The 22,319-nt window shown below is 65.8% G+C and overlaps 2 protein-coding genes across 4 annotated transcripts; both read left to right on the top strand.

The window, feature by feature from the left end:
* The first annotated feature begins 318 nt into the window (after positions 1-318).
* CAD (carbamoyl-phosphate synthetase 2, aspartate transcarbamylase, and dihydroorotase) lies at positions 319-15,974 on the top strand. The gene is given in 45 exon segments (XM_051614497.1): positions 319-456; positions 695-834; positions 2,005-2,134; positions 2,392-2,534; positions 2,708-2,800; positions 2,802-2,850; positions 3,230-3,401; positions 4,623-4,808; positions 4,877-4,989; positions 5,282-5,427; positions 5,507-5,638; positions 5,819-6,052; positions 6,166-6,387; positions 6,740-6,928; positions 7,038-7,162; positions 7,244-7,377; positions 7,452-7,564; positions 7,668-7,918; positions 7,988-8,234; positions 8,323-8,421; positions 8,520-8,744; positions 8,826-9,008; positions 9,102-9,320; positions 9,402-9,569; positions 9,650-9,832; positions 9,905-10,009; positions 10,086-10,334; positions 10,782-10,863; positions 10,966-11,132; positions 11,258-11,422; positions 11,514-11,645; positions 11,713-11,914; positions 11,990-12,180; positions 12,254-12,394; positions 12,513-12,608; positions 12,698-12,824; positions 13,475-13,519; positions 13,594-13,748; positions 13,894-13,968; positions 14,063-14,275; positions 14,688-14,813; positions 14,899-15,054; positions 15,156-15,257; positions 15,358-15,452; positions 15,793-15,974. Coding segments are annotated over 45 exon segments (6,708 nt in total). The 5' UTR covers positions 319-371; the 3' UTR covers positions 15,896-15,974.
* On the top strand, positions 15,929-21,811 carry MPV17 (mitochondrial inner membrane protein MPV17). Of its 3 annotated transcripts, XM_051614501.1 has the most exons (7): positions 15,929-16,012; positions 18,786-18,901; positions 19,277-19,369; positions 19,734-19,829; positions 20,860-20,892; positions 21,098-21,150; positions 21,227-21,811. In XM_051614501.1, the coding sequence occupies exons 1-7, from the start codon at positions 15,949-15,951 to the stop codon at positions 21,294-21,296; spliced, it is 525 nt and encodes a 174-aa protein (XP_051470461.1). In that variant the 5' UTR covers positions 15,929-15,948; the 3' UTR covers positions 21,297-21,811. The 3 variants fall into 3 exon arrangements, with proteins under 3 accessions (XP_051470461.1, XP_051470458.1, XP_051470460.1); XM_051614498.1 differs by lacking the exon at positions 15,929-16,012 and having other exon boundaries at positions 17,432-18,901; XM_051614500.1 differs by lacking the exons at positions 15,929-16,012; positions 20,860-20,892 and having other exon boundaries at positions 17,432-18,901.
* Positions 21,812-22,319: the final 508 nt, after the last annotated feature.

Genomic DNA, 22,319 nt, shown 5'->3' on the forward strand with positions numbered 1-22,319 from the left:
GTTAAAAATCAGATCACAGTTTAGAACAGAAACGAGCGATGTGTGGTGCGCTTCTTTTCCTTTCCCGAGCTGTTCCGCGCTCGGTCGCGGCCGCGCTCCGGTGCGGCTCTGCTGGGGCTTCTCCCTGCCTCCCTCCGCCCTTGCCCCCCGATCCTGCCTTGGGTCTCGGCAGGCAGCGGAACTTCCCGCCCGCTCCCCCCGGCGGCCGGTGAGCCCGGTGCTGCGCTCCGGCCGCCACGTGCCGCCCCGCCCACCCCGGGGGCCGGCCCGGCCCGGCCCCACCCCGGATCCTCCCGCTGCCGCCGTTACGCTGCACGCGCCCCGCTCCATCGCCGCCGCCGCGGAGTTGCCGGAGCGCACGTGGAGCCGCCATGGGCTGCCTGGTGCTGCAGGACGGGTCGGTGCTGCGCGGCCGTCCCTTCGGGGCTGCCGGGGCCGCCGCGGTCGGGGAAGTCGGTGAGTTGGGCGGGACCGGGACCAGGTCCGGGACGGCGGCGGATGTCGGGGGGCGGCCCTGAGCCCGGCGAGCGGCGCCGGAAGGGGATCGGAGGGGGCCCGGCCCGGTGTGGGGACTCCCCTCTGCTGGGCACCCCGCCGTGGGGCGGGGGCTGCGGCCGGCCCGCGTTGTACCTCCGCCGCCGGGACACGGGATGGCCGGGATGCTCCATCCCAGCTCTTCGCCTTGCGTCCGCAGTCTTCCAGACCGGCATGGTGGGCTACCCCGAAGCCCTCACCGACCCCTCCTACAAGGCGCAGATCCTGGTGCTCACCTACCCACTCGTCGGCAACTACGGGGTCCCCCGGGATGAGACCGACCCCTTCGGCCTCAGCCGGGTGAGCGGGTGGGGATGGGGGCACAGGGCAGGCAGAGGGGACGGGGACAGCTTGGTGTGCGGCAGGCAGCGGGGCATGGAGCAGGCAGCGGGGATGGGGGCGATGGGGCAGGATTTGGGGCAGGCAGCGGGGTGTGGGGCAGGGTGCGAGGCGGGCAGCACCTCCCTGCAGCGGTGGGACCGCGGCACACGGCGCTACCCACCCCAGCTGCGGGTGTCAGGGTGGGGAGCGACGGGCACCGTGCAGGACGCGGCGGCACGCGGAAGTCTGACCTCGATGCCGCGGGGCCCAGGGCCAGCAGCGGGGCCCAGGGTGCTCCAGCCCACCGGGAGGGGCTGGGCCCGGAGGGGAGACACCCATGCCCTGGGATTGGGGTGGTGGGGAGCAGGACCCTGTGTCCGTCCCCGCTCCATTGCAGAGTGGGGTTCCCAGCCCTCAGGACGAGGCGGGGGGAGGGCAGAGCAGCCCCCGCTGTCTGCTGAAGGCTCTGGACCCCTGCCGGCCCCTCGGCCTTGGCGGGACCTGTCCCAGGGCTGCCCCTGCCCCCAGGGCAGAGTCCAGGCCCCACTGCAGCAGCACCGTATGGGCTCTCCCCACACAGGCCTGGGGGTCTGTGCTGTCCTGCACAGCCAGGTCTTGCATCAGGGGGCCAGGATTCCCTGGGCCTGCTCTTGCTGTCAGCAGCCCCCAGGCCCTGCTCCAGCCCCCTGCTGCAGCCCCACAGGCCCTGCTCCTGGAATCAGGGCCCCAGTCCCAAGGGTCAGGACACGCTGGCATGTTTGGGGCTCCCCAGTGAGGCTGTGGCTGGCTGGAACAGTGCTTTCCATGCTGTGCTTGTGCCGGGTTGAGGGGTCCTGTGGCAAGCCTGTGCTGGCCCCTTGATTGGGGGGACAGTAGTCCAGTAGCACCAGGGGCCTGGGCAGCCCATCCTGGGGCTCCCAGAGTTGTGGGCTCAGCTGAACCATGCTGCGTGGACTGGCAGTAGGAGCTGGTCCTGTGTGGTGGGCCAGGGATGAGGTCCCTGTCCCATTGCGGCTCCCCCAGCCCTGGGCTATAGCTGTCCCCCTGTGCCCCTGGGGGACAGCCAGGTCGGGAACCCAAAGGGTGCACAAAGCTTCTCCCGGGCTGGTGACCCCTGGCCCAGCCCTGCTCACCCCTCATTCCCCCCAGTGGTTCGAGTCCAGCAAGATCCACGTGGCTGCACTGGTGGTGGGCGAGTGCTCGGAGACCCCCAGCCACTGGAGTGCATCCCGCTCCCTTGACCAGTGGCTGAAGGAGCAGAACATCCCTGGGCTGGAAGGTGGGACTGGGGAGACTTCGAGGCTGGAGTGGGGGTAGCGTGGAGGTGCGGGTGGCTGTGGGGAAGCTGAGGGGCTGGGCCCAGGGGGCCAGTGGGTTCTGTGCCGGACTTGTCCCTGCTTTGGGATTTGCACGCACCACCCTCCAAGGGGTCAACCTGGAGGTGGCAGTTGGGGGTGACAATGCTGGAGGGTGCAGGGTCCTGCCCAGGGGGGCAGGGACGGGGCCGTGGGGTCATGTCTCATGGCCTGTCCACAGGTGTGGATACTCGGGCCCTAACAAAGAAGATCCGCGAGGAGGGAACACTGCTGGGGAAGCTGGTGCCAGATGGGACTCCTGAGCAAAGCCTCTCCTTTGAGGACCCCAACAAGCGGCACCTGGTGCAAGAGGTGTCGCTGAAGGTGGGGCTGGGGAGGCTGGCTCTGGGCTGGGGGCTTGTGGCCGGAGGGGGCTGGGGAGCTGCGGGGGGTGCCTGAGGGGGGCTGGCACTGGGCTGGGGGGCAGCTGGGGCTGTGGAGGTCCTTGCTGTGGGGGACCGGTCCCAGCCGGGGACCCGGGCTCCCCGTTCCCGCAGACGCCCCGTGTGTTCCATGCTGGTGGGTCGCCGCGCATCACGGCCATCGACTGCGGCCTCAAGTACAACCAGGTGCGGTGCCTGTGTGAGCGGGGGGGCGGCCGTCACCGTGGTGCCCTGGGACCACCCGCTGGATCCCGCAGGTGGGTGGCAGCAGCTGGGGCCACCCCAGACCCTGCTGAGGGGGGAACACAGAGTGTGGAGCAGCGGGGCAGTAGTGTCCTGGTCTGCACCATGGGCTCAAGGAGCCTTGTTGGGACCCTGTGGGAATGGGGGGCAGGGGTTGGGGTGCTGTGATTTGGATGGGGGGCGTCAGGGTGCCCTAAGATGGCCCTGCCCAAGGAGCTGGGGGGAGCTATGGGACTTGGGGGGTACCTTGCTGCCACTGTGATGGGGGCTGTGGGGTCAGGGCACTCCAGTGTGGCCTTGCTGGGGTATCAGGGGGCTGTGGGCTTGGGGTGCCCTGCCATGACTGGTGGGTCTGGGGGGGCCTGCTCTGACCCTGCTGCTGTCTTGGCGCAGATTTTGATGGGCTGTTCATCAGCAATGGTCCTGGGGACCCGCAGCTCTGCCGGGAGACGGTGGCCATGCTGCAGCGGGTGCTGGACATGCCCCAGCCCAAGCCCATCTTTGGCATCTGCCTGGGCCACCAGCTGCTGGCACTGGCCCTGGGTGCCAGCACGTACAAAATGAAGTGAGTGAGGTGGCAGGAGGGGTACCACAGGGGTCTCCAGGGAAGGGCTAGGGTGGGGTCACTGCAGAGGTCTGGAGCTGGGGATCATCATGGGAGTCCACAGGGCTAAAGGTCACTTCAGGGGTCCAGAGCGGGAGGGTTGTTACAGAATCACAGAATCATCAAGGTTGGAAAAGACCTTCAAGATCATCAAGTCCTACCATCTGCCCTACAACCCTTAACCACTAAACCATCTCCCAAAACACCACCTCTACCCGTACCACCTCTCTGGGCAGCCTTTTCCAATGCCTCACCACTCCTTCTGTGAATAAATTTTTCCTAATATCCAATCTGAACATCCCCTGTCACATCTTGACCCCATTTCCTCTTGTCCTATCACTAGTCACTAGGGAGAAGAGGCCAACACTTACCTCACCACAGCCTCCTCTCTGGTAGCTGTAGAGAGCAATGAGGTCTCCCCTCTGCTTCGTCTTCTCCAGGCTGAACAGCCCCAGCTTGCTCAGCCTCTCCTCATAGGGCCAGTTCTCAAGACCCCTAATCAGCTTAGCTGCCCTTCTCTGCACCCTCTCAAGCAACTCGATGTCCTTCTTATACTGTGGTGCCCAAAACTGCACACAGAACTCCAACCTCACCAAGGCTGAGTAGAGGGGCAGGATCACCTGCCTGATCCTGCTGATCACACTTTTCCTGATAAGGTCCAGGATTGTGTTGGTCTTCTTGGTCACCTGGGCACACTGCTGGCTCATGTTCAGCCAGCTGTCAATTAACACCTCCAGGTCCCTCTCTGCTGGGCAGCTCTCCAGCCACTCCTCCCCAAGCCTGTAGCACTGCCAGGACATCACAGGGATCTGGGGTGGGCACCACTGTTGGGATCTGGGGTGGGGCTCTCCAGGGAGAGGTCACCCTCCCTGTGGGAGGATCCAGAAGTGGGTCACTGCAGGGTTTGGGGGGGGTATCACTGTGTCACTGTAGGGGTTATCATGGAGGTCCAGGGGGGTTAACCATGGGAGTCTGGAGAGTTGTGTTACCGTGGGGTCCTGGGATGGGGGTCACCATGGGAGCCTGGGATGAAGCACATGGGATGGGAGGTCACCATGGGGATCCTGAGGGGTGTCACTGCAGGGGTCCACAGGGCTGGAGGTCACCAGGGGGTCACTGTGGGGGGTGGGGGTGTGTGTCTCAGCTGGCCGGGGCTGCCTGATGCCCGTGCTGCCGCCCCAGGTACGGGAACCGTGGTCACAACCAGCCGTGCCTGCACGAGGACACGCGGCGCTGCTTCATCACGGCGCAGAACCACGGCTTCGCGGTGGAGGCCGGCAGCCTGCCCCCCGGCTGGGCCCCGCTCTTCACCAACGCCAACGACGGCTCCAACGAGGGGCTCGTCCATGAGCACAAGCCCTTCTTCAGGTCGGTGCGGGGTGGGGGCTGGGAGGGTGTTTGGGGGGGTGTGAGGCCATGTCTGACCCCCTCCGCAGTGTTCAGTTTCACCCTGAGCACTGTGCTGGCCCCACCGACCTGGAGGGGCTCTTTGATGTCTTCGTGGAGGTGGCACGGGACCTGCGGAGTGGGGACAGCAGCGCCCGGACGGGTGAGTGTGAGGTGGCAGGGGAATGTGGGGGGAGCTGCCAGGGATCCCATGGGCAGGACTACGGGTCAGGAGCAGGGGTTGTGTGTGGGGGCCGTGGGCAGGACCATGGGGACTGTGAGGCTGGGACAGGAGCAGGGGCTGTGTGGGGTGGTCCATGGACAGGACCATGGGACTGGGGCTGTGGGGACAGGTCTGTGCAGTGGGGCCACAGGCAAGACAGTGGGGCTGTGGCTGTGTAGGGAGTGCGTGTGGCCCCATCCCCAGTGTCCCCCATGTCCCCTGCCTCCCTCAGTGCGGCAGCGCCTGCACGACTGGCTGAGCTCCAAGGAGGGGGCAGCGGGGGGCCAGGATGCATCCCGGCCCCGCAAGGTGCTGATCCTGGGCTCCGGCGGCCTCTCCATTGGGCAGGCGGGAGAGTTTGACTACTCGGGGTCACAGGTGAGCACCTACCAGGGACACGGGCTGGGGTGGGAGGTTCACGGGGGGCTGCCCACTGTGACCTCTCTGCCCCTCTAAGGCCATCAAGGCACTGAAGGAGGAGAACATCCAGACCGTGCTGATCAACCCCAACATTGCCACAGTGCAGACCTCTAAGGGGCTGGCTGACAAGGTCTACTTCCTCCCCATCACCCCTGAGTATGTCACTCAGGTGAGCACCCCAGGTTGGGGGGCACGGATGTGACGGGGCCAGGGGGTGAGAGGTGTTTGAGGGAGGCTTGGGGCTGATACACAGGGGGCTGCGGAATCCTTGGGCAGCACAGGGTGCAGGGCATGTGCTGTGGGGCCACCATGGGTCCCTGCCCCACCCCTGTGGGTCCATGCCCTCCAGGTGATCCGGAACGAGCGCCCTGATGGGGTGCTGCTGACCTTCGGGGGGCAGACAGCCCTCAACTGCGGTGTGGAGCTCACCAAGGCGGGTGTGCTGGAGCGGTACCGTGTGCGGGTGCTGGGCACCCCTGTCACCTCCATCGAGATGACGGAGGATCGCAAAGTCTTCGTGGAGAAGATGGAGGAGATCGGGGAGCACGTGGCACCCAGCGAGGCGGCTGCCTCCCTGGAGCAGGTCTGGGGTGGGATGTGGTGGCTGTGGGGCAGCACCATGGGGTAGCACCGTGGGGTAGCTCCCAGGCAGGGTTGCCCACTCCCCATTCCCACTGTGCCTCTGTCTCCCCACAGGCGCAGGCAGCAGCCGAGCGTCTGGGGTACCCGGTGCTGGTGCGATCTGCCTACGCCCTGGGGGGCTTGGGCTCTGGCTTTGCCAACAGCCGGGAGGAGCTGGTGGCCCTGGTGAGCCAGGCCTTCACCCACACCTCCCAGGTCCTTGTGGACAAGTCACTGAAGGGCTGGAAGGAGATTGAGTACGAGGTGGTGCGAGATGCCTATGACAACTGTGTCACGGTACGGGGTGGGGGATACCTCAGGAGAGGCGGGAGCTGGGGGGCTCCTGCTTGACCCTGTCCCTGGGGAGGGCTCCCCTGTCTCTTCCATGGTGCCAGCACAGGTGCTGTGTGCCACCAGAGCTGTAACCCTTGAGCCAGACTCCCCCATGCCCTAGGGGATTGCAACGCAGGGGACATCTTGGGGGTCACACTTGAGGCCTGGCTGGGCAGGAGACTCCCTCTTGGTCTCCTGCACTGGGGAGGGGATGGTGGGAGCCAAGAGGGTCCCAGCCAGGGCAGCAGCATCCAGGACCATAGGTGGACAACATGTGGGGTGGCCAGGAACCCTATGGTGATCCCTACGCTGCCAGGTGTGCAACATGGAGAACCTGGACCCGCTGGGGATCCACACGGGTGAGTCCATCGTGGTGGCCCCCAGCCAGACCCTCAATGACACCGAGTACTTCATGCTGCGGCGCACGGCCATCAAGGTGGTCCGGCACCTCGGCATTGTGGGCGAGTGCAACATCCAGTTTGCCCTGAACCCCGAGTCAGAGCAGGTGAGCATGGACCCACAGGGCCCTCCTGGTGTCTCCCGGGCTTCCTCCTGGCCTCTGGGGCTGTCCCTGGTGTCCCCAGGGCCAGATGGTCTGACCCTGCTGCCTGCAGTACTACATCATCGAGGTGAACGCCCGGCTCTCCCGCAGCTCCGCCCTGGCCAGCAAAGCCACTGGCTACCCTCTGGCCTATGTGGCTGCCAAGCTGGCCCTGGGCATCCCCCTGCCCCTCCTCAGGTAACAGCACCGTGGTGGTGTGGAATGGGGCCACTGCTCCAGTGGGACAGCCCTGAGCACTGACCCCCATCCCCTCCCCAGAAACTCGGTCACCAACTCTACCACTGCCAACTTTGAGCCCAGCCTGGACTACTGCGTGGTGAAGATCCCACGCTGGGACCTCAGCAAGTTCCTGCGTGTCAGCACCAAGATCGGCAGTTCTATGAAGAGTGTGGGTGAGTGCAGGGGGCTGGGGTGCAGGCGGGTGGTGGCAGGCACAGGGTCCAGCTGCTCACCACTCTGTCCCCAGGGGAGGTCATGGCCATTGGCAGGAACTTCGAGGAGGCTTTCCAGAAGGCACTGAGGATGGTGGATGAGAACTGCATGGGCTTTGACCACACAGTGAAGCCAGCCTCCGATGTGGTGAGTGCCAGGCTTGGGAAGGCACAGGGCAGGGTATGGGACTGGGGAAGAAAGGTGGCTGTCTGCCCACTCACCTGGCCCCGCTCACCCCAAATCCTGTCAGGAGCTGGAGACACCGACGGACAAGCGGATCTTCGTGCTGGCGGCTGCGCTGCGGGCTGGCTACTCCATCGAGCGGCTCTACGAGCTGACTAAGATCGACCGCTGGTTCCTGCACAAGATGAAGAACATCACGGACCACGCGGCGCTGCTGGAGTCGTACCGCGAGGAGCAGAGCACCATGCCACCTGCCATGCTGACGCGGGCCAAGCAGCTCGGCTTCTCCGACAAGCAGGTGGCCCTGGCCGTGCTCAGGTGAGGTGGGGAGGGTCGGCCCTGCTCCCTGACCTGGCCCCTGGCCCTGGCTCACCCTGCCCCTTGCAGCACCGAGCTGGCCGTGCGGAAGATGCGGCACGACCTGAAGATCCTGCCAGTGGTGAAGCAGATTGACACGGTGGCAGCAGAGTGGCCAGCCCAAACCAACTACCTGTACCTGACCTACAATGGCACCGAGCACGACCTGGCGTTCCGCGAGCCCCACGTCATGGTCATCGGCTCTGGCGTCTACCGCATCGGCAGCAGCGTCGAGTTCGACTGGTGTGCTGTTGGCTGCATCCAGGAGCTCCGCAAGGTCAGCTGGCACCTGCGGGGCAGGGGTCCCTGCTCCGGGGGTGGAGTGGGGGCCCCTCAGCCTCACTGTGTCCCGTGCTCCCCTGCAGATGGGCTTCAAGACAATCATGGTGAACTACAACCCCGAGACAGTGAGCACTGACTACGACATGTGCGACCGCCTTTACTTTGATGAGATCTCCTTTGAGGTGAGGGGACTGGGGTCCTGCCTGCTGTGGGGCCGGGGCCAGGCCAGGGCTGCTGGTGCCCCTGTGCCAGCCACCCCCTGCCCCACATGCTGCTGCAGGTGGTGATGGACATCTATGAGCTGGAGAACCCCGAGGGCGTCATCCTGTCCATGGGTGGGCAGCTGCCCAACAACATCGCCATGGCCCTGCACCGGCAGCAGTGCCGTGTCCTGGGCACCTCTCCAGAGGCCATCGACTCGGCTGAGAACCGCTTCAAGTTCTCCCGCCTGCTCGACTCCATCGGCATCAGCCAGCCCCTCTGGAAGGAGCTCTCTGACATGGAGGTGGGTGCAGATGAGGGTGACGGGGCTGCCCCTGGGGATCAGCCCTCAGCGCATCCCCTGAGGGTGTCGTCTCTCCCACAGTCAGCCAAGAGCTTCTGCTGCAAGGTGGGGTACCCCTGTGTCGTCCGGCCCTCCTACGTGCTGAGTGGTGCTGCCATGAACGTGGCCTACTCAGACAGTGACCTGGAGAAGTTCCTGAGCAACGCTGTGGCCGTGTCCAAGGAGCAGCCTGTTGTCATCTCCAAGTTCATTCAGGAGGCCAAGGTCCATCCAGGAGGCTGCTACAGCTCTGGCATCCCCCCACTCCCCACCAGCACCGCGTCCTGGTTCAGGCTGTGACCATGTCCTTGCTTGCAGGAGATTGACGTGGATGCAGTGGCCTGTGATGGTGTGGTGGTGGCCATTGCCATCTCGGAGCATGTGGAAAATGCTGGGGTGCACTCAGGGGATGCCACGCTGGTGACACCCCCCCAGGACATCACCCCCAAGACACTGGAGCGCATCAAGGCCATCGTCCATGCTGTGGGGCAAGAGCTGCAGGTCACTGGGCCCTTCAACCTGCAGCTCATCGCCAAGGTACCTTAGACAGGGGGGGCTGCGCCGAAGGGAGGATGTTCTGCATCCCAAGATGTGCCTCATGGCTTCCCCTCTCCCCAGGACGACCAGCTGAAGGTGATTGAGTGCAACGTCCGCGTCTCCCGCTCCTTTCCCTTCGTCTCCAAGACGCTGGGGGTGGACTTGGTGGCTCTGGCCAGCCAGGTGATCATGGGTGAGGACGTGGAACCGGTGGGACTGATGACAGGCACGGGCATTGTCGGCGTCAAGGTTAGTGGGGGCCATGGGGTCCAGGCTGGGGCAAGTGGCTGGGCAGCTCCTGACCCCTCCTGAGCCCCTGCTGTCCCCAGGTCCCCCAGTTCTCCTTCTCACGCCTGGCGGGTGCTGATGTGGTGCTGGGCGTGGAGATGACCAGCACGGGCGAGGTGGCCTGCTTTGGGGAGAACCGCTGCGAGGCTTACCTGAAGGCCATGCTCAGCACTGGCTTCAAGATCCCCAAGAAGAACATCCTGCTGACCATCGGCAGCTACAAGGTGCGTGGAGAAAGGGCGGGGGCTGGGGACTGCCCCGCTGCCCTCTGACCAACCTCGGGGTTGTTGCTGCAGAACAAGAGCGAGCTGCTGCCCACGGTGCGGACCCTGGAGAGCCTCGGCTACAAGCTGTATGCCAGCCTTGGCACCGCTGACTTCTACACGGAGCACGGCATCAAGGTCAGGGCTGGGGGCTGGCTGGGCCACGGGGGACCTCAGGAGGTCAGGGAGCTCTGACCAGTGTTGCTGCTGGCAGGTGATGGCCGTAGACTGGCACTTTGAAGAGGCAGACAGCAGTGAGGCCGGTGCCCGAGAGACCCAGCGCAGCATCCTGGACTACCTGGCTGAGAACCACTTTGAGATGGTCATCAACCTCTCCATGCGCAACTCGGGGGGACGCCGGCTCTCCTCCTTTGTCACCAAGGGCTACCGCACCCGGCGCCTGGCCGTTGACTACTCTGTGCCACTCATCATCGACATCAAGTGCACCAAGCTCTTCGTGGAGGTGGGCTGGGGCACAGGGGGGCCCAAGGGACCTGGGTGCAGGTGAGGGAGTGAAGGGGGAGCTGGAGTAGTAAAGTCAGAGAATCCCAGACTGGTTTAGGTTGGAAGGCACCTTAAAGATTATCCAGTCCCAACCCCCTGCCATGGGCAAGGACACCTCCCACTAGACCAGGTTGCTCCAAACCCCATCCAACCTGGCCTTCAACTCTTCCGGCTGCTCTGGACAACCTGGACCAGTGTCTCACCACCCTCACAGCAAATACTTTCTTCCTAAGATCTCATCTCCCTGCTTTCAGGTGGAATCTGTTTCCCCTTGTCCTGTTGTAGGTGCTGTGGGGCAGGTGCTGTAGGTGGGCATTGCTGTGGGGTTTGGGGTGTGGCATGTGTAGAGGTCCTCATCCTGGCCTGTTCCTGAGGTCTGTCCCCATGGATCCTGCTGTCCCCACAGGCACTGGGCCAAATCGGGGCAGCCCCTCCACTGAAGATGCACGTGGACTGCATGACGTCCCAGAAACTCATCCGCCTGCCAGGTAGGTAGGACAGGGGGCTGGGGGCTTTGTGGTTGCTGCAGGGAGAGGAGACATTCCCCCGCAGCCGGGGGCTGCCAGTGCTGATGCTGCCCTGCTTCCCAGGCCTGATTGACGTCCATGTCCACCTCCGCGAGCCGGGTGGTACCCACAAGGAGGACTTTGCGTCAGGGACGGCGGCTGCCCTGGCAGGAGGCGTCACCATGGTGTGTGCCATGCCCAACACCAGCCCCGCCATCACTGACGCTGCCTCCTTTGCCCTGGCACAGAAGGTGAGGGGCTGCTGGGGCCGGGCACGACTCCCACCTCCCTTCCTTGAGTGCTGCGGTGCCAGCTGCGCTGTTTGCTCTGCTGCTGGCTACGTTGAGCCCAGCACCCACGGCCTCTCACCCCACAGCTGGCTGAGGCCGGAGCCCGCTGCGACTTTGCCCTCTTCCTGGGGGCTTCCCCGGAGAACGCTGGCACACTGGGCGGCCTGGCCGGGGCAGCTGCTGGGCTCAAGCTGTACTTGAACGACACTTTCTCCAGCCTGCGAATGGACGATGTCTCTCTGTGGATGGAGGTGAGCCGCTGTGGGGGCAGGGATGGGCGTAGGGCCCCGCGTGGCTCCTGGTGCCCACCAGCCCCCTGTTCTCCCCCCATTTCTTCCCCAGCACTTCGAGCAGTGGCCGCAGCACCTGCCCGTGGTGGCCCATGCTGAGCGGCAGACAGTGGCTGCCATCCTGATGGTGGCCCAGCTGTACCAGCGCCCTGTGCACATCTGCCACGTGGCCCGCAGGGAGGAGGTGAGTGCTGGGGGGACCCTGGGGTGTGGGGCCGTCGGGGGCTGTCCCCTCACGGTGGTCCCCCCAGATCCTGCTTATCAAGGCAGCCAAGCAGAAGGGGGTGGCAGTGACATGTGAGGTGGCACCGCACCACCTCTTCCTGTGCCGGGACGACCTGGGGCGCCTCGGGGAGGGCCAGGCGGCCGTGCGGCCAGCGCTGGGCACACGCCAGGATGTGGAAGCGCTCTGGGAGAACATGGACACCATTGACTGCTTCGCCACGGACCACGGTGAGCCCTGGGGGACGGCGGCTGCGGGGCAGGGGGATGGCAGTGAGTCCCACAGTGACCCACCTCCCTCCGCAGCCCCCCACACGCTGGAGGAGAAGCAGGGGCAGGAGCCACCCCCTGGCTACCCTGGCCTGGAGACCATGCTGCCGCTGCTGCTGACAGCTGTCTCCGAGGGGCGGCTGACTGTGGAGGACATCATCCAGCGCCTCTACGAGAACCCCCGCAAGATCTTTGGGCTGCCAGCGCAGGAGGAGACCTATGTGGAGGTGGGTCTCTGTGTGCCCACCCCGGCCCTGGCCCAGCCATGGCCCTCCCACCACTGACCCACTGTCCTGGCAGGTGGACCTGGAGCACGAGTGGGTCATCCCCAGCTGCACAGCCTTCTCCAAGGCCCGCTGGACCCCCTTCAAGGGCATGAAGGTGAAGGGGACAGTGCGGAGGGTGGTCCTGCGTGGGGAGGTTGCCTACATCGATGGGCAGGTAAGGCCACAGGTATCCTCCCCCTGTGTCTAGGGGGGTCACGCCTGGCCCCCCAGCGTCCTGCCAGGCCCCCTGGTGTCTCCAGCACCAACATCCCCCATCACCACCATGGCTGCAGGTTCTGGTGCCCCCTGGCTACGGGCAGGACGTGAAGAAATGGCCATCAAGCGTGGTGCTGGCACCGCACGCAGCCCCGGCCAAGGAGAGCACGAAGGTACCAGAGCTCGTGGGGCTGGGAGGGGCAGGGGAGGGGGATCCCTGCTGCACCCCAGCCTTGGCTCCAGCTCAGCCCCTCACTTGCAGACCCCCGAGCGGCCCCGGCACACGGTGGCCAGTGAGACGCTGCGCAGCCGAGCCTCCAGCCCCCGCCGCGACGGGCGCTTCCACCTGCCCCCGCGCATCCACCACGCTTCCGACCCCGGGCTGCCAGGTAGGCTGTGGCACAGCGTGGCACGGTGGGGCAGGGTGGGGCGGCAAGTGGGCCGCCCCGGGGCTGGGTCTGCGGCCGTGGCCCGGCAGCCCTGCTGACGCCGGCCCTTGTGTCCCGTTCAGCGTTCCGGAGGCTGGGAGCCGTGCACCGCCCGGGCGCCCGAGGAGGCACCGGTAATGTCGGAGCGGGGACTCACTCAGACAATGAGTCGCAGCCGTACTAATGGCACTAACCACAGCCCATGAGTGCATCCCCTCCCCCAGGTGCCGTGCGGGCACCCCGGCATGGGACTCTTCCCCCCCAAGCCATGGGGCCGGGCACATCAGGACGGGGCACGGCCGCACCTGCGGCCCCCTCCCGTGCGGCACCTCGGGGACCCCTCGCCTGCCAGTGTGATTTGGGAACGTGTCCGATCGGGTTCTGCGGGGCGCGCAGGGAGAGGGACACAGCTGTGTGCTGGGGCTTGGCTCCCTGTCTCCTGTGGCCATGGCCCTGCTGTCTCCAGTGGCTGTGGCCCCACTGTCAGACCCTGCACTGCTTTAGCCCGGTGCTGCCAAGTGCCGGGATGGCTGCGCCACGCCGGGAGCGTGGGTCCCGGGGTGCTGCAGCTGCTGGCACCCCTTAATGTCACCCTCCCCTCTCCCACCTAGCTGAGGACACCCGGGACAAGGCTGGCAGGAAGATGGTGGAGGCAGGTGAGTGTCACAGGTGGCTGGGGAGAGGGGTTCCATGGGACCACCTGCTTGGGCTGACCCAGTTGCTTCCACAGATCCAGCTGTGATCCAGGATGGCTACATCTACCCACCAGGACCCTTTCCACGCCAGGCGTCCCCCCAGGGCATCCCCCACTTCCAGACCTCCCCGCTGCTGCACCCCCTCGTTGGGCAGCACGTCCTCTCTGTCCAGCAGTTCTCCAAGGAGCAGGTGCTGGTGCTACAGGCACCCTGATGAGCTGGGGGGGGGGGACCTGGATGAGTGCTGGGAGCACCCTGATGAGTGTGGGAAACATGGTGTCCCTGTGTCCTCATGCCAAGTGCCGGTGCCCTGGCTGAGCCCCCTCTCCCTGCAGATGTCCCACCTATTCAACGTGGCGCACACCCTGCGCATGCTGGTGCAGAAGGAGCGGAGCCTGGACATCCTCAAGGTGAGGCAGGCATGGGGGGGTTGCCTGGCACCACGGCCCCAGGCACCCTGTGCCAGGTGCAAGTTCCCTGGGCCTCACAGTGTGACCCTCCCAGGGCAAGGTGATGGCATCCATGTTCTACGAGGCGAGCACCCGGACCAGCAGCTCCTTTGCAGCAGCCATGAGCCGGCTGGGTGGCTCTGTCCTGTCCTTCTCGGAGGCCACCTCCTCGGTGCAGAAGGGCGAGTCACTGGCCGACTCTGTGCAGACCATGTGCTGCTATGCTGATGTGCTGGTGCTGCGGCACCCCCAGCCCGGGGCTGTCGAGGTGAGAGGGGCTGGGTGCTGCACCCTGTCCTTGAAGGTGTTGTGGTCCTGCCCCAATGGCATGATGGTGACCTGCATGATGGGGGGGAAGGTGACCTTGATGTCAGGGGATGGTGACCTGCATGATGACAGGGTGGGTAATGTGCTCAGCTGGGGAATGGTGACCTGTGTGATGCCATGATGGTGACCTACGTGTTGGTGACCTGTGTGATTGGAGGGAAAGTGACCTGCCCTGATGGTGGGGATGGTGACACGTGTGATGGCAGGGACAGTGCCCTGCCCCAAGGGCAGGGATGGCAACCTGCATGCTGGGGATGCAGGGTGGGCCCAACCGTGCCATCAGGAGCTGGGTCCTGCTGCCATGGGGACAGGGGGGGCATGTCCTGCCTGCTCTAAGCCCCACCCTCTCCCAGCTGGCTGCCAAGCACTGCCGCAAGCCGGTGATCAACGCTGGGGATGGGGTGGGCGAGCACCCCACACAGGCTCTGCTGGACATCTTCACCATCCGTGAGGAGCTGGGCACGGTCAACGGCATGACGGTGAGGGCCGGGGGGGGGCCGTGGCCACCCTTGCCACGGGGCTGGGGGTCTGTGCTGCAGGCCAGGCTAACGTCCCTCCCCGCAGATCACCATGGTGGGCGACCTGAAGCACGGGCGCACGGTGCACTCGCTGGCCCGGCTGCTCACCCAGTACCGTGTCAACCTGCGCTACGTCACCCCCCCTGGCCTGCGCATGCCCCCCGACATCACCGCCTTCGTGGCTTCCAAGGGCATCCAGCAGGTGAGCTGAGCTGGGGAGCAGCGGGAGGGGGGTTGGGGCTCTGTGCCCCCCCTGCTCCCCAGCCCTGCTGACAGAGCCGAGGCCTCTCCGTTCCCCCCCAGGAGGAGTTCGGGAGCATCGAGGAGGCTTTGCCAGACACCGACGTGCTCTACATGACCCGCATCCAGAAGGAACGCTTCCACCGGGCCGAGGAATACGAGGCTGTGAGTGGGGGGGGGGTGTGGGAGAGACCCTGGGCCCCTGCTGGGGGGGGGGGGCTGCCCTGCCCCCAGCTCAGCGTTGTGCCCCCTCCCCCCCCCCCAGTGCTTCGGGCAGTTCATCCTCACCCCCCACATCATGACCCGGGCCAAGGAGAAGATGGTGGTGATGCACCCCCTGCCCCGTGTCAACGAGATCAGGTGGGGACGCGGGGCTGGGGGAGGTCGGGGGAGCTGGGGGGCGGGGCGGGGCGCTGGGGGGACATGCAGGGGCAGGGGGGCTGCAGGGTCCTGGGGCGGAGGTCCTGGGGGCGGGGGGGGGTCTTATTCCCACGGGGGGGGTGGGGGGAGGGGAATCTGGGGTGTGCTGGGGGGGGGGCTCGGGGGGGGCTGCGGGGTGCGCGGGGGGTGCGGGAGGGGACGGGAGGTGCGGGAGGCGGTGATGGCTGGGGAGGGGTCCCCGGGAGGGGTCACCGGGAGCGGGGGTCCCGGGGGGGAGGGGGTCCCGGGGGGGCGGAGCCTGATGACGCCACTTCCGCAGCGTGGAGGTGGACTCGGACCCGCGCGCCGCCTACTTCCGCCAGGCGGAGAACGGGATGTACATGCGGATGGCGCTGCTCGCCACCGTGCTGGGCCGGCCCTGACGCGCAATAAACCCGTCACTGCCCGCGCACGCCTCGTCGCGCCGCCCCGCGCCATGGCGGGGCTGTGGCGGGGCTGCCGGCGGCTGCGGCCCGGGGCGGCCCAGGCGCTCACCGCCGGTAAGGGCCGGAATCCCCACCCCCGGCCCCCGCCGCTCCTCCCCCCCCCCCCGGGCACAGCCCCCTTCCCGCTTTTCCCCGTCCCTCCTTCCCCACCCCCCCCCCGCCTTTTCCCTGCCCCTCGCTCTCCCCCTCTTTTCCCCATCCCGTGCTCATTGTCCCCTGCTCCCCCCCACATCCCCGTACTCCATCCCGTCCCCAGCCCGTCCTGCCCCGTCCCAGCCCGCGGCACACCCGGATAACCTTGCCCTGCAGCGGCAGCTGCTGCCTCCCCTGCCCTGTGAAGCTGGGCAGGAAGGCTACAGCTTGTGGGGGTGGGTCCGGGGCCTCGGGGGTCCATCCCCACGGCTGGGAGGTGCTGCCCTTGCCCAGGCTCGATGGGGGGCAAGGGCTCACCGTGGGTCCCGAGGGGTGAGGGGTCCTGGCCTGCTCTGGGTCAGCAGATCTGCGTCACGGACCGTTGCCAGGGCTGTAAGGACGTGCAGTCCCAGAGGAGCCTCCCGCAGTTCTGGACTACCCCCAGAGCCCTGGGTAGAGGCTGTTTGGGTGGTGTGGGTGCTGGGATGGGGCACAGGGGTTTTGGTGGGCTCAGCGTGTCCAGCCTGCACGGCACAGGGCTGAGCCTTCCCTATGGGGCTGCCAGGACTCGGCGGCAAAGGCCTCGGCTTAAGTCGGGTGCCAGAGCACATCCTGCCCAGACCAGAGCTGGGGGGGTGTGCAGTGGGGGCTGGCTGGGAGTGGGGTCCCTGCATGTTCCCCCCTGCTCACAGCCCTGTGCTACTCCCCAGTGACCAGTCGGGGACATGGGAAATGCCCAACAGAGGGGGCTTGGGGGCACTGCTGTGCTGGGAGGAGGGCTGTGGGGGATCTGCTGTTCCAGGGAGCCCTGAGGGTCTCAGCTCAGCTTGCAGCTACTGGACCCTAGCCCGTTCCCCTGCCAGCCCAGCCACTGGGGCACTGCCAGCCTGACTGCTGGGGCCCTGCCAGCTCGTCTTGCTGTTCCCCCGTTATTTTTATCGGATTTGATGGAGTTCATACTTGGCACCTGCTGGGCTGCGCAGCCAGCCCTTGGCTCTTGGAGGGAGGCCAGGGCAGAGCTGGGAGAGCTGCCCAGGCCCTGCCCTCAGCCTCCAGGCAGCCCCTGCCCAACGCTGGGGTGCAGCCCCTGCCCCTGCTCCAGGCTCCAGCGCTGCCTGTTGCTTCTTCACGCTGGAGCTGGCCCGGCCGTGTTGCAGTCAGTGTGGAGAAACCGGGCAGAGCCCAGCCCAGCCCTGCCTCCTCTCCCTGCTCGTAGAGCTGCCAGTGCTGCCATCCCTGCTGCTGCCCTCCCCAGTACAGCCGTTCTTCCCCCGCTGCTGTCAGAGCGAAGCCGTCAGCTGGGACCAGGCCAGGGATGTTTGCTGGCCCTCAGCTGTGTCCAGCCCTGCTTGGTGCCAAATCCATCCCAGAGCTGTGGGGCCAGGCAGGGCTTTGCCTCCTGCCTCCAGGGCCAGGTCCCGGCAGGGCCGGGGCGCCGCAGGCAGCAGCACGTGCCCATGGCGGTGACCCGGCTGGCCCTGCCCTGCCGTGCTGCTGCAGACGGTCTGGCCTCATTAGGCTTGGGCCTGTTTCAAAGTCCTGTGGCTGTGGCAGCAGCAGCCGGCGGGGTCCCAGCACCCCCCAGCTCCGGGAATTGACCCAGCCGGGGGCTGTGTGCTGCTCGCTGCCCCCACTCCAGCCTAGCACAGATGATGTGGTGTGGCCATGCCAGTGTCTCCCCAGTGTGAATGGCTGGTGCCAGCCTGGGCCAGCAGAGTGAGATGGATGTGACCACGCTCCCGGGCACGGGGGCACCACTAGGCCTGTCCCCCTGCAGCCCCTGTGCTTTGGCACAGCACCAAGTGAGCCCCTGGGGGCTGCACTCCTCTGGGTGAGAGATGTAGCTGGCAACATGGTGGCAGGAGCGTGGCAGCTCCTGGGGCTGCGGAGACCAAGCATGGTCAGCACAGCCAGCCTTGGCCAGGGCCACCCACTCCCCAGCCTCCTGGTCTGCCTCCAGGCTCCCTGGCCATTGCTGGGTTCCCCAGGGCCATGCTGCCACCTTGGGCTGGGGACACATCTGATGGCCAGGGATGGTACCTGGGTTGGCTGGCACAGCTGGAGGCTGTGGGGCTTTGGCCAAGTCCTGCTCCCTGCGGCACTGCTGGGGCTGGTAGGGGGGACCAATGGCTCCAGGAGAGAGGGAGCAGAGCTGGGGGCTGCTGGGGATGCACCTGGGGTTCTGCCACGCCCAGTGTCCTCAGCACAGAGCTGCTCATGGGAGCCCAGCCTGAGCTGGCAGCGTGAGGGGGGACACTGAGGCCACCGGTCCCTGAAATGAGGGGGCTGAGGGCTTCCAGGATGGAGCCAAACGGCAGCGGGGCTGGAGCCGTGCTGGGAACCGCCTGGGAGGAGTGGGGGCACAAGCAGGGGCTGGGGGGCGCTGGGCCAGCCCAGTTGTGTGGAAGGGGTCAAGGATGTGGGAGGGAGCACGGCTGCCAAGGCTGCTGGTGGGGGCTGGGCACAGCGGAAGGTCCCTCACCCCTACACGGTGACATGGAGATGTGCCAGGGCCTGGCAGCAGTGGAAACGGGCAGGGAGTGGCTGCTTGGGAGAGGGGCTGGCACCGGCAGAGCTTGGGGGGGTGCCCATGGAAGGGTTTGCGGAGCCCAAGGCCCAGGCAGAGGAGACCCCTTGGCGGTCTCGCCCTGCCCCGGAGGTGCCACAGACCCTGAGTGGGCTGTGCCGGTCCCAGGGACCCTGATGGCAGCGGGGGACGTGATCGCGCAGCAGCTGGTGGAGCGGCGGGGGCTGCGTGGCCACCAGGGCACCCGCACCCTGCGGATGGCAGCCATCGGCTGCTGCTTCGTGGTGAGTGGTACCCGACACCGCAGGGACTGGGGTGGGAGCTGGGAGGGGGGCCTGGGATGCAGGATTGGTGTGTGGGACTGGAATCAAAGACAGTTTCAGCGGGGTGAGGCCAAGGTGCCCAGGTGTGAGCTGGGCTATCCCAGTGCCACCTCCAGCAGCTGCAGGCAGAGCCAGCTCCTCTCATAGAGGAGCACCCTGACCCTGCAGGGTGGGACAGGGCCAGCAGCTGCTGTCCCTGCAGCCCCAGCACCCGGGTCTGTCCTTGCTGCTGGTGACAGCCCTGGAGGGGGGGCAGGACAAGGCCATGTAACCAGCTCTGAAGCTCTCTCAGCCCGGGAGAGCAGGAACCTGCCCCTCAACCCCTGGCTCCTTCAGGGCCCTGTTGTGGGCAGCTGGTACAGGATCCTGGATCATTTCATCCCAGGGACGACCAAAGTGGTGGCCGTGAAGAAGATGGTCATGGACCAGGTTGGTGCCTAGGGGTGAGGGTCCCTTGGGGGTGGTGCAGTGGGATGGGGTTGGGAGCAGCCAGGTCTCTGTGGGCAGGTTTCTGTCCCCCTCCAAGAGCCCTAGGTCAGCCCCAGTGCAGTGCGGAGCTGGGGTGGGCAGGGCTGCAGAGGGGCCACCTTTGGACCTTCCAGAGTGCCCGTGATGGTCCTGTCCCTCCCTGTCATGGCCCTGTCCTTCCCCGTGGCTCTGTGCTGAGAAGCCAGAGGCCCAGTAACCCCAGGGCATCAAGAACTCAGGGCCCATGCCTCCCAGCCTCTCCCCTCACCCTGTGCCACTCCTGGCACCACAACTCCTGGGCACAGCCACGGCTCCTCTCTGGCAGGGGGCCTTTGCGCCCTGTTTCCTCGGCTGCTTCCTTGCCATCACGGGGGCCATGAATGGGCTGTCGGCAGAGGAGAACTGGTCCAAGATCCAGCAGGTAAATGCTGCCTCCTGGGGTGGCACGAGGCCGTCAGCAGCTGCCTTGGCAGCTCCTGGGGTGCTTAGTTCTCTGGATGCTGCTGCCAGGGCTGCTGCCTGTGTCGTGATTCGCTGGGGTCCTGCCCGGTGCCATCCAGCCCCTCTTCTGGCTGCTCTATTGTGCCATGATGGAGGTGGCTGCCATTGGCGCTTGCTGGAAACCAGCACAAGAACTGAGTCAGCGTGTCCAGTGAGTCACCAGGGAGGAGGGGGTGGCACACGGGGTGGTCACTGCCCAGGGATGGCACTAGTGGCTGCCAGCGCTGTGTGTGAAGGGCTCCAGCATAGCTGGACCATCGGCTGCCCTGGGCCAGACTCTGTCCACGGTGCCACACCTCTGTGTGGGGACACCCTCCCAGTGGTGCCAGAAGGGACCATCCCTGCCCCTTGTCCTGCCTAGGGCTGATTTACTGCTTCATTCTTGGGGCTCTTCGAGAGCAGCACTGGCTGAAAAGTGTTTCCAGAGCCTCCAGGGGCACACATAGGCTAGTCCTGAGCACAGGCAGCCCCCCCAGGCGCTCCCACCCCCCTGGCTGCATATCAGCCAGGTCTTGCCGTGTAGAGCCTGGGCAGGGTGGTGGGTGACTCCTGCATGCCAGTGCCCTGCCCTGGGAGAGGGCTGGGCTGGAAACCAGGCAGTGGTTGCTGAAGGCACCTTCACCCCCGGTTTGGGATGCATCCATCCCTCCCCAGGCAGAGGAAGCGTCAGCAGAGCATCCATCACCCCCCTCCGGCTCTCCCGGTCCTGGGCTGCCGGCCAGCACCGGAGCAGGCTGGGCTTGGGCTGAGTCACAGCCAGGCGGGACAAGGGACTTGTTCTGTGGCCTTGGGGCAGGGCTGCGGCACAGCCACCGGGCTGCACGTCGGGCTCCTAGGGCGGCTGCCCCAGCCTCTCCCGCTGTGGCCGGCTGTGTGGCAGGGCTGGTGCCCGTGGTGGCTCAGTGGCAGTGGGGTGGCTCCAGGCACTCATGGCCTCCCTTCTCTCCCAGGACTACATGGACGCTCTGCTGACCAACTACTGCGTAAGTGCTGGTGGCAGTGACCACTGAGGTCATACCCCCCCTGCCCCAGTGCTGTGCTGGGGTGACTGGCCAGGGTCCTCTGCACCCCTGTCCCCACCTCAGGGGCTGCTGTGGGCTCACCAGATGCCCTGAATGCCTGGGCAGGGGTGGGCACAGGACAAGGTAACCAGCCAGGCCTCTCACCACCATCTTCTTCCCTGCCCAGATCTGGCCACCGGTGCAAGTCGCAAACTTCTACTTCGTGCCCCTGAAGCACAGGTAGTGATATGGCAGTTACCCCAGCTCCCTGGCTCTGGAAGCCTGTGCCTGTGCACCCTGTCCCCTCTGTCCCCAGGCTGGCTGTTGTCCAGTGTGTTGCTATCATCTGGAACTGCTACCTCTCCTGGAAGGCAAATCAGATGTGAGGGGGGAGCCGTGTCCCCGCTGTCCCCCTGCTGCCTGACTCCACCCCACATCGGGAGGTCTTGGAACTGGCACCTGTGGCTGTGGGGGGACAAGATACTCAGTGTCACCCATCCTCTTCTCGGGGGACCCATCACCTGCAGCCGTGACCCTCACTGGTCACAAGAGGAAAAGATGGTGATGGGTCCTCCTGGAAATGGGCCAATGTCCAGGGCTGCTCTGAGCCCAGCAGCCCACCATGCTTTGGGACGGCTTTGCCCCTTGATGCACTTCTCCCTCTATGCTTGCTGCTCACCCAGCCCGTGTCCCCACTACCACCTTGGTCCATCTTTCCCCAGCAGGGGACCCGGGGGAGGTTGAGGAGCAGCAGCAGTGGGTAGTGGTGTGGGCTGTGTGCCAGCAGTGCCCCATAGATCTGAGGTCAGCACTGCCAGCCCCAGCCCCACTGCTGCTGCTGGGGACTTGAGCTCTGCTACTGGCAGTTGGACACCCAATAAATGGCATTTTCACCTCCTGATTCTTGTGACACTTGTGCTTGTGGCTGGTCTCCCACTGGGGGCTGCTCAGGGGTGGTTTCAGGCCAATTGTTCTTGTGCTTGCTGAGCTGCTGGCAGGTCCCGCATCCCCTGGGTGGGGACCCAGAGTGGGGCCTTGGGGCAGTGGCAGAGAAATGGCTTCACTCTCCGCCTGTCCCCGAGGAGCCGAGTGTGCAGCCATCTTGATGGGGCTGGGTACCAAGGTCCAGGCTGCTGGAGTGGGCTACCCTGGCTGCTGGATAGGGGTGAGGATCTGGTGTAGGGGGTCATCAGGTCCCACTGTGGCTGTTTGATGGGGTGTGATGGTGCCTTGGTTGCAATGGGTGGGGTGATGAAACAGGGTGAGCTGCACCCAGGGTGTAGGATCCTCCTGGGGGTCCTGGTGTGCTTGGTGCAGGGCCAGACACCAAAGGGAGGGTTCAGGAGGGGTGAGGGCTGGAACTGGGTCTCTGCATGTCTAGCACCATTGTCTGGGGGGACCTCAGGCAC

This window comes from Apus apus, chromosome 3 (assembly GCF_020740795.1).
Source record: "Apus apus isolate bApuApu2 chromosome 3, bApuApu2.pri.cur, whole genome shotgun sequence".
Lineage (NCBI taxonomy): Eukaryota > Metazoa > Chordata > Aves > Apodiformes > Apodidae > Apus > Apus apus.